The 9,750-nt window shown below is 66.8% G+C and overlaps 3 protein-coding genes across 4 annotated transcripts in view; 1 reads left to right on the top strand and 2 right to left on the bottom strand.

Annotated features, from left to right (window-relative positions):
* Positions 1–540: 540 nt before the first annotated feature.
* SHISA4 (shisa family member 4) lies at positions 541–4,026 on the top strand. Of its 2 annotated transcripts, none has more exons than XM_071768458.1 (5): positions 541–950; positions 1,817–1,988; positions 2,692–2,825; positions 3,369–3,551; positions 3,668–4,026. In XM_071768458.1, exons 1-5 carry the CDS (start codon positions 878–880, stop codon positions 3,712–3,714), a joined length of 609 nt encoding a protein of 202 aa, XP_071624559.1. In that variant the 5' UTR covers positions 541–877; the 3' UTR covers positions 3,715–4,026. The 2 variants fall into 2 exon arrangements, with proteins under 2 accessions (XP_071624559.1, XP_071624560.1); XM_071768459.1 differs by lacking the exon at positions 541–950 and adding an exon at positions 1,552–1,620 and having other exon boundaries at positions 3,366–3,551.
* Positions 4,027–4,448: 422 nt separating this feature from the next.
* LOC139807396 (myb-related transcription factor, partner of profilin-like) lies at positions 4,449–7,281 on the bottom strand. Its single transcript, XM_071768332.1, has 2 exons — positions 6,663–7,281; positions 4,449–5,174 (listed from the first exon to the last, which is right to left on the bottom strand). Exons 1-2 carry the CDS (start codon positions 7,135–7,137, stop codon positions 4,624–4,626), a joined length of 1,026 nt encoding a protein of 341 aa, XP_071624433.1. The 5' UTR covers positions 7,138–7,281; the 3' UTR covers positions 4,449–4,623.
* Positions 7,282–7,750: 469 nt separating this feature from the next.
* Positions 7,751–9,750, bottom strand: part of LMOD1 (leiomodin 1) — a 2,672-nt gene continuing 672 nt past the window's right edge. Inside the window, exons 2-3 of the mRNA XM_071768150.1 lie at positions 8,714–9,744; positions 7,751–8,643 (exon numbers count right to left, since the gene is read on the bottom strand). Coding sequence (XP_071624251.1) covers positions 8,617–8,643; positions 8,714–9,744 — 1,058 coding nt within the window. The 3' untranslated portion in view covers positions 7,751–8,616. The remainder of the gene's footprint in view (positions 8,644–8,713; positions 9,745–9,750) is intronic.

Genomic DNA, 9,750 nt, shown 5'->3' with positions numbered 1-9,750 from the left:
GGGGGTGTCCCCCACTCTGGCACCCAGTGAGTCCCTGGACTGGGTGGGAGGGGGGTGTTGGAGGATGCTGGGGAGGGGGGTGTTTGGGAAGGGAGTGCTGGGAAAGGGGGTCCTAGGGATGAGGGTGCTGGGGGGGTGCTGGCGGAAGGGAAGGGACAGGGGTAAAAGATGGGGGGCACGGGAGGGGTGCAAGGGGAAGGGGTGCAGGGGGCTGCAAGGGTGGACGAAGGGATGAGGTGCAGGTGTGCAGAGGGAGGGGAAATCAGGGGTGCTGGGGTGGGGAGGAGATGCTGGAGGATGGGGTAGGAGAAGGGGGGCTGAGAAATGATGGGGAGTGGGGGTGTGGAGGGGCGGGAGGGCGGGGAGGGGGTGCAGGAGGTGGGGAAGACTGGAACAGGGGTGCAGGGAGGGGGGTGCAGGGGTGCAGGAAGTGGGGTGCAGGGGTGCAGGAAGGGGGTGCAGGGAGAAGCGAAGGGAACCCGGGGAGCCGGGGGGGTGCAGGGGTGGGGAGGGGCAGGGGTGGGGTGCGGGTGAGGGCAGTGCGGGGGGGCCGGGTTGCGGTCCGGCCGCCCGATGCCCCCTCCCCAGCAGCCCCGCCCGGCCCTGCCCGCGCCCGCGGGTCCCGGCGGCGCCGCTCCGCCCGGCGGGGGCGGGGGGGACCGGGAGGGCCGGCGGCTGCGGCGGGAGGGGCCGCGGCGGGGGGGGGCACCGGGCTGCGGCGTCACTGCGGGCCTGCGCCGGCACCGGGAGCCACCGGCACCGGGAGCCACCGGTACCGGGAGACAGCGGCACCGCAGCACCGGGCCCATTGCGGCCCCCGCAGCCGCCGCCCCCAGCCCGGCCCCGGGCAGCGCTGAGCACCGGGCCCGGCCCCGGGATGGGGACCGGAGGCCCCGGTAGCGGTTGGCCCCTGGCCGGGACCGTGCTGGTGGCCCTGGCCACCTCGCTGGGTAAGAGACACGGAGGGAGCTGGGTACATCTGGGGGGGGGGGGGGGGGGGGAAACCCGGTGCCACCCTGCGATGGGACCCGGTGTCACCCGCTGTGACTGTGGGGCACCTCGAGGTGGGATCCCCTGCCACACGCAGCCCCTTTCCTCAGGGGTCGCTTGCACCACCAGGTCCCATTGGGCAGCGTGTCCTCCCCCACCCCCCATTTGACACTTTCGGGGTGTCCCCAAGAGCCACTTGCCCCCGCGAGCAGCATGCCCGGTGGCCGCTGGAGCCAGGTTGCCCAAGTCCCAAGGGATTTGGGTGTTTCCCACACGCGCTGCCTGTGCCTCAGTTTCCCCTCTTGGCTCGGAGCCGCCGTGGTCCCGTCGGGTGGCGAGTGAACCCCATATGAGACCCCTGAGAAGCCACTTGGAGCCGGTGGGGAGCGAGCTGGGAGGCCTGAGGGACGTGGCCCAACCCTGCTGGCTTCCCGGCCACTGTCCCGCCACCTCCGGCCGCCCACGGCCTCGTCCCGGGGCTATTTCTGGGAGCGCAGGTGGCACCGGCCCGAAATAGAGCCCGGAGGCCTGGGGGGCGGGGAGGAGGCCTGGGGTGGGGGGGGCGGGGGAGGAGAGAGCGGGGGCTGTGCGGGGAGTGGGGTCTGCAAGGATGGCGGGCAGGATCCAGGAGTGAGTGGGGAAGCATGGGCAGAGGGGCACAGGGGGTTTGGGGCAGGGAGCAGTGGGGCTGGGCTGTCCCCCAGGGCAGTGCTCAGGTCCCGTGGCCCTGTGCTGCTGGGGGCACTGGTGGCACTGGTGGCACTGGGCTGCCCGTGCCCGGGGGTCCCGCTGTCCCGAGGCGCCGGTGACGGGCGGCTGTCCCCAGTGGCGGGGGGCGAGGACTGCCTGTGGTACGTGGACAGGAACGGGTCCTGGCACCCCGGCTTCGACTGTGAGTTCTTCACCTTCTGCTGCGGCACCTGCCACCAGCGGTACTGCTGCCGGGACCCCCTGCGCCTCCTCACCGAGCGCCAGCAGCGCCACTGCCTCGCCTTCAGGTGACACTGGGGCTGGGTGGTGGGGCTGAGCCTGCAGGTGATGGGGCTGGGTGGTGGGTGATGGGGCTGAGCCTTGGGGAGCTGGGTCCTGGAACCCACGATGGATGGTGGGGTGCAGCCTTCATGTGCTGGGATCCGGTGCTGGGTGCTGGGCAATGGGTGATGGGGCTGAGCCTTTGGGTGCTGGGTCCCAGTGAAGGGTGCTGGGTGATGGGGCTGGGTGGTGGGTGGTGCACCCATTGTCTGTGGGTGGTTCATCGTCTGAACCTTGGTGATGGGTGCTGGGGCCTAAGCCTTCAGGTGTCCACGGGTGATGGGTGATGGTCCTGGGTGGTGGTCCTGGGCAGTGGGTGCTGGGAACTTGCCTTAGGGTCATGGGGATGGGGTGCAGGTACTGGGTGCTGGGCAGTGGTGCTGGGTACTGCATGCTAGTTCTGGGCACTGGTGCTGGGTGCTGAGCAGTGGTGCTGGGTGGTACTGGTGCTGGTGCTGATACTGGTGCTGGTACTGGTGCGTGCCATCGGGTCCTTGCCTGGATGCCCCCATCCTTCCAGCCCCAGGTAGGTTCCCTATGGGTGCCCCTCTCTGCTGGGCACTGGGCTGACTGGTGGGGGGGTGTGCACCCCACAGGGGAGTGGGGGGTTCTGCCTGGGTGCTCCCTCCCAGGCCCTGCTCCCCCACGTCCCCCCGTGTCCCCAAGCAGCCCCAAGACCATCGCAGGCATTGCCTCGGCCGTTGTTCTCTTCATTGCCATCGTCACCACCATTGTCTGCTGCTTCATGTGCTCCTGCTGCTACCTCTACCAGCGCCGGCAGCACCCCCGCACCCCCCTGCAAGGTGGGGGGCTGAGAGGAGAGGGGTGGGCTGCAGGGTGGGGGCTTTGGGTTGGGTGAGGGGATTTGGGGTGCCTGGGAGGATGGGGGAGATGTTGGGGTATTGGGGGGGCACTTGGGTGCAGGGGAGGCCTTCAAGGTGAGGGTTGGATGCAGGAAGGGTTTGGGGTGCAAGGGGGCTGTAGATAGAGGGTGAGGGGATTTGGGGTGCCTGAGAGGGTGTGGGAGATGTTGGGGTGCAGGGGGGGCATTTGGGTGGAGGGCTGCAGGTTGGGGAGATGGGATACAAGAGGGGAGTTGAGGGTGGGTTTGGGGTGCAAGGGGGGCTGTAGGTAGAGGGTGGGGGATTTGTGGTGCCTGGAAAGGGTGGGGGGCACTGGGGTGCAGAGGAGGAGGGCACTTGTGTGCGGGTTTGGGGGCTTTGGGTGCAGGGTCCTGGAGCGGGTGCTGCTGAGCTTCCCCCTCGACCCACAGACACCCAAGGGCCCCCCTGGGCTCTGCCCCATCCCCGGGTGTTGCAGCCCCCTCCCCCCAATCTCTCCAGCAGGCCCAGAGATCCCGCTCACCAGCTACCCCCCTGTCCCCCCCCCGGCCCCATTCCCCATGGACCCCAAGGACGGCCCCGCGCCCCCCCCGCCTGGCTTCACCCCTGTCCCCGTGTACCCCCCGCCTGGCCCTGCTGCTCAGTACCCACTGTACCCCTCTGGACCCCCCATCTACAACCCCACAGGTGAGCACGCGGGGGGTGGGGCAAGGCAGGGAAATTGGGGACCCTCCCCCCCTATTCCCCAGCTGGTTCCAGTGGATTGGTGGGATCTGACCCCCCCATCCCACTCCCCCCCACAGCTCCTCCGCCGTACGCTCCGCCACAGCCCACCTACCCCGGAGCCTGAGCACCCCCAGCACCCCCCCACCCATCACTGGGCCGGGGACCCTCAACCCCTCCGTCCCCCGCACCCCCCCGGCAGGATCGGGCCCTTCCCGGCGGTGGCAGGGGTGACGCGGTGCCACCAGCACAGGGTGGCTCTTGTCCCGCACACTGAGCCCTTTGTGGGTGTCTCCGCCCTGGGTGCACCCATGGAGGGGGGGGCAGCACCCAAGGGGGGGCTGGGGGAAGATCTGAGCCTCGCTGCACCCTTGCACACCCACCCCCCGCCCCGGCGTGTCCCCCTCCCTGGGCTGACATTAAACTTGTGCCCCACGGACGGTGTCGTCTCGGTTGCTCCATCCTGAGGGGGGTGGGGGTGTGGGTCAGAACCCCAGACCCCTCCTCAGGGAGATGCAGGGACACACACACACAATTCGTTCCTCTTCCCCTCCCAGGGCTTCTCCATCTGGAATTGGGGTTGGATGGCCAGTTCCCAGCCCCACTGCTCAAAAAGGGTGGGTGGGTGGGGAGAAGGATGGTTTTGGGACAGAGAATAGCAAATTCTGGGAAGGAGGGAGGGGGGCGGGCTGCAGGTGTGAGGCCAGTCTATCCATCCATCCATCCATCCATCCATCCATCCATCCCAAATCCCGGGGGTTGGGGGCACAAACCACTGCCCCATCTCCCATTGCCTCCCCCCCCCAAACCCCTCAACGACACCATGGGGAGGGGGAGGGCATGATCTGGGGGGGGAGGGGGGACCACCTCTGACTTTTATTCAAGTGGGCAGAAGGGAAGAAGAAAAAAAAAAAAATAAACAAACCAGGTGCTGGAAAGGGGTGGGGGGGGACAGGAGGGGGAAGTATCCCCGAGGGGAGAAGGTTGGGGAGGGCGGTCACACAGCCAGCTGCGTGGGGGTGGTGGTAGTGGGGTGTCAGGGCTTGGGGACCCCCCGCTCCTGGAGGTAGAGGTCCCGGATCTCGGCCAGGCTGCGGCTGAGCCCCCCCAAGGCCTGAGCCATCAGGCGCAGGACCCCGCTGGTCTCCCGCCGGCTCTCGGCATATTCCCGGCGGAAAGCCCGCACCTCCTGCACCAGCCGCTCGTTGGACTGCACGATGCGTTTTTCAGCTGGCGTCAGATGGGGACAATCGGGTGACGACCCCCCCCTCCCCTCCTCCAATAAACCCGTCCCCGTCCCCCCCCCCGGGGGTCCCGTTTGGCCCCCACCGCAGTTAGTGAGGTGGGGAGGGGCTTCGTGCTCCAAGAGGGCGCTGGGGAAATCCGAGCCCAGGGGCTCCTGATGCCCGCTGAGGTCACCCAGGGGGAGTTCTGGGGGGTGCGGGGGGCTGCGGCTCCTCCAGCCCTCGCACACCTCACCGGGCGAGCGGAGGCCCGAGCGGGATGTGCGGCGCTCGGGGCCGGGCCCGGGGAAGGGCTCGGTCTTCACCTCCACCGGTTCCTCCTTCACCGCTTCCCCCTTGACGCCTGCGGGAGGGACGGAGAGCACGGGGCAGCTGGCGGGACCCCCCGTGTCCCCAGAGCCCCAGGGACCGAGCCACCCGGACCCCTCTTCTGTCTCCAGCGCCCTCGTCCTCCTGTGTCCCCTCTCCTGCACCCAGTCCTGGTCCCACCTGTGTCCCTCAGTGTGGGCCAGCCCTGTCCCATGGCCACTGTTCCTCTCCTGGTCCCAGGACTCCCGGATCACTGCCCTGAATGTGGTCCCCATGTCCCTGTGTGGCCCTGGTATCTTCATGTCCTTGTCCTGGTCCCCACATGTCCCTGTCCTACTGCCAGTTACCTCCACATCCCTGTCTTGGTCCGAGTCCCCAGTGGACCTGTCTTGGTCTCAGTCCATTCATGTCACTGTCCTGGTGCCAGTCCCCTGTTGTGACCCAGGTCCCCCCATGTCTCTGAATTGGTCTCGGTGCTCCTGCCACCATCCTGGTCCCCTGCCACTGTCCTGTCCCTGTCCTGGTCCCAGCCCCTAATGTCACCATCCAGATCTTGGCATCCTGCTGTCCTGGTCCCAGTACCCTTGTTATTGTCCCCAGTGTCCCTGTCCTGGTTACCCCACATTCTTGTCCCCCTTGTCCCTTTCCTGTCCCCCCAATATCCTCGTCCCCAAACATCCCTGTCCCAGCCCTCCATGTCCCTGACTTGGTCCCCCATGTGCTGGTCCCCCTGCATCCTGGCACATCCTGGTCCCTGTCACCCCATGGATCTGCCCTAGTCCTGCTCCCCTGTGTCCCTGTCCCAGTCTTTCATATTCCTGTCCTGTTCCCCTGTGTCTGTGTCCTGGTCCCTCCCCAGGGCTCCTGTCTCTCATGTCCTTCTCCTTGTCCCAGTTCCTCCATACACCTGTCCTAGTGCCCTCATGTCCCTGTCCCCCACGTCCCTGTCCCAGTTCTCCATCTTCCTGCCTATGTCCCTCTATACATGTCCCAGTTCCCCTGTTATGGTCCCAGTGTCCCTGTCCTGGTCCTGATCTCCTGTGATCCTGTTCCAGTCACTCCACACACCTGCCTTGGTCCCACTGCCCTAATGTCCCTGTCCTGGTCCTCTTTCTCTTTCCTTGCCCCTCCATGCCCCTGTCCTGATCCTCCATGTCTGCATCCTGGTCCCGGTCCCCCGTGTCCCTGACCCAGTCCTTCCATGCACCCATCTTGGTCCCAGTGACCCCCTTCCCCAGGACCCCCTGTCCCTGCCCTGGTCCCCCATGTCCCTGACCCAGTCCCTTCCTGCACCTGTCCCAGTCCCTGGTGCCCACATCCCGGTCTCATTTCCCTGTCCCGATCCCTAAGTCCCTGTCTCGGTTCCTCCTGTCCATGTCCCGGCCTATCCATCCATGTCCTGGTCCCTCGTGACCGTGTCCCGGTATCACATGTCCCTGTCCCGGTCCCCCGTTTCCCTGTCCACTGTGTTCTGGTCCCGGTGCCCCGTGTCCCTGTCCCCCCCTCTCCTCCCCGCACCCACCGTGCGGTGCCGCCACCTCCACGCTGAGAACCGGCGGCTCCATCCCGGCGGCGGCTCCGCGCTGTCCCCAACCAGGAGCGGGCCCGGGGCCGAGCTCGGGGGGTCCCGGCCCGGAGCCGTTCCCATTGCCGTTTCCATTGCCTGGTCTCGGGGCGGACCGAGCGGTCGGTCCCTGCCTTTCCTGCCGGTGCCGGGTGATTTTATCGTTCGCCCTCCGGCGCAGTCCCCGCCACCGGTTCTTCACCTCGCCGATGTCGCGCTGGTTCCGCCCGGCCGCGTTGATCTTGTTGGTGATGCGCCACCAGATCTTCTGCTTCTCGTAGGCGTTGACGGTGCTGGCGGCGGCACCGAAGAGCAGCTGCTCGTACTTGAGCACCTCGCTCATCAGGATGTCGATCTCCTGCAGCGTGAAGTTCGGTTTCCGCTTCAGCAGACCCCGCCGCGCCCCGCCGCCGCCTCCTCCCGCCGCCGCCATGCTCGCCGCCGCCACCTCCTCCTCCTCCTCCTCCTCATGGCGCCGCCCCAGCGCCCATCGCCCCAGCGCCGCCGCCGCTGCGCCTTTTGTCCTCCGCCGCCTTCGCCATCCCGAGCGCCCCGGGACCGAGCGGAACCTCCCCGGCCCGAGCGGCAACGGCGGCACCGCGACCCCTACCGACCGCCCCGGGGCTCTGCGGGGCCACGGCCCCGGTACCGTCACGGCGCCCCCTGCCGGCTGATACCGAGCGCTGCCGGTACCGCTACAGCGCCCCCTGCCGGTTCGTACCGAGCGCTGCCGGTACCGGTACCGTTACGGCGCCCCCTGGCGGCTGATACCGAGTGCTGCCGGTACCGGTACCGTTACGGCGCCCCCTGCCGGCGGGAGCCCAGACTCCGGGTGCTCGGACCCCCCGGGGTGTCCGGATATCCCCCGGGGTGTCGCGTCCGGGGCGGTCCGGTCCGGGGTGTCCCGCCAGAACCGGGATGCCCAGTTTGGGGTCTCCATGTGGAGCTGTGGTTCCCCCAGCCGGTGTCTGAGCACCTCTCCAAACCACCCCCCCCCATGCCACCCCCCCGGACCCCAGGGGACCGCAGGGTTCAGTGTCCCCGAGGCGGTGGCAAGTGCTGGGTGAGCGTTTATTGCTGATGCAGTGGCCGCCATCATACACGTCCCCAAGGTGGCTTCCCGGCGGGGGGCACCAGCGTGGCCCCCAGACCCACCTTGGGGACAGGCAGTGTCCCCTGTGTGCCACCCACTGCTCTCTATCTCCCCATCTCCGGGGAGCCCACCCTGCTGTCCCCAGGTGGGTGTCCCTGCTGTCCCCAGGGTCGGTGTCCACATGGGGGACAGTTGTGGGGGGGGAGATGTCACATCAAGAGTGGGGGTCAAGAAGAGAAAACCTCTAACCACCCCCAAACCCTAAATTGGGCTGAAAAGCTCCAAAATTGGTCCTGGAGGCTCTAGCCCCCACCCTCTCTTCTTGCTGCCCCCATCCCCTCTGACCCTCCCCAACCCTGAGACCCCCCTGGGGACACCAGCTTTGAGGTGACAATGGTCTGGCTGTCCCCTGCCAGGTGAGGAGGGTCCTTCTGCTCACCCCAGGCTGGGGACCCTCAAGCAAGCTGGGATGTTGGGTGCCCCCCCCCCCCACCCCTGCAGACCCCTCCTCATCCCGCTGTCCCCGGTGCTCCAGGCGGGTGGGGGGGGTGGTGGTGGCCCCAAGAGCGACCTTGGGGGCTTCACAACCGTCAACATCACAAATATGACAACACCTTCCCCGCCACGAGGTGCAGAGGGGCCGTGGTGGCCTCCTGGGGCCAACCCCTCTGTCTGTCTGTCCGTCTGTCCCAGAGGGATCGCTGCTCCTCGGCATCGGTCACTGCAGGGTCCCACAGGGATCGTCATGGAAACAGGAGAAGGGCCACTGTCCCTTGGGCTGCCACGCCGGGCCGTGGGGACAAAGCCCCCCCCAGGTCCCTACTGCAGGAGCTTCGGCACCGCCACCTGCCAGAGGAGACAGCGTGTTAGCAGGGGGCAGTGGGGACACCCTGGGCTCCCAGGGCCCTGCCCTTACCTTCTTGAGCTGCTTGAGGTTGCTGGAGCGGATGGCTGCCAGCAGCTGGTCCCGGGAATTCTTCTCCTGGGCCGGCAGTGCCCGCTCTCCCAACTTCCTCTGCGTGGCCGGGGAGAGGGAGTTCCTCAGGTCCTCGCTGATGAGCGGGGGGGCAAGAGGAGGAGGAGGTGGGGGTGGTGCAGCGGGTGCCCCCCCTTTCTTAGGAGAGCTTTTGGGGGAAGCTTTGGGGGACGGCTGTGGGGACGGCGTGGGGGACCCACGTGGCTGAGCTCCAGGCTTGGGCACCTCCAGGAGGTCTTTCTTCTCCTGTGCCAGTTTCTGCTCCTGGAGGCGTTTCTGCCTCTGCCTGTCCATGTTTCTGCTCAGCAGGTTGGTGACAGTCATGCGTGGCCCCGCCAGCTCGAAGTGGTAGCCCAGCTTCAGGAGCGTGGTGTTCTCCTTCAGGAGCTTGGCAATCTCCATCTCCGTCTTGCCCCCACAGATGTGCCTCTGGTTGTGGAACCTCAGCTCCGTCAGGGTGCTGTTCTGCAGCAAGGCACGGAAAATGGCCAGGATGCCCTTGCCCGTGATGTGGTTGGAGTCCAGGTTGATGCTCCTCAGCACCTTGTTGGACTTGAGCATGATGGCCACGGCGAAGGCCACATGGTCGTCGGCGCGGGTGTTGGCCAAGGCAAAGAGCTTCACCACGGTGTTGAACTCCAGGGCCTCGGTGAAGCGCACCAGGGTCTCGGTGTTGATGCAGTCTGAGTTGTTCACGTTCACCTCGGTCACCTCAGCATCGTTGTTCTTCACCCTCTCAATGAGCTCATCAAAAATGCTGGAGGCTTCGTCAGCCTTGGCCTGATCTGCAGGGCTGGGGGCAGGGGGCTTGCAGGGGCTGCTCTCTGCCCCTGCCTTCGTCTCCTGTTTCTTCTCCACTGCCTTCTCCACCTCTGGCTGGGATTTCTCCTCCTCTGTCTTTGTTTTTCTTGAAGCTGAACTCTTTTCCTCTCCTTTTTTATCTTCTTCTTTCTTATCTTTTCCCTTTGTGTCTTTTT

The sequence above is a fragment of the Heliangelus exortis genome, chromosome 25, assembly GCF_036169615.1.
Source record: "Heliangelus exortis chromosome 25, bHelExo1.hap1, whole genome shotgun sequence".
NCBI classification, from domain to species: domain Eukaryota; kingdom Metazoa; phylum Chordata; class Aves; order Apodiformes; family Trochilidae; genus Heliangelus; species Heliangelus exortis.
Note: the sequence above shows the minus strand (reverse complement) of the source record. Positions and strands in the feature narration are given on the sequence as shown.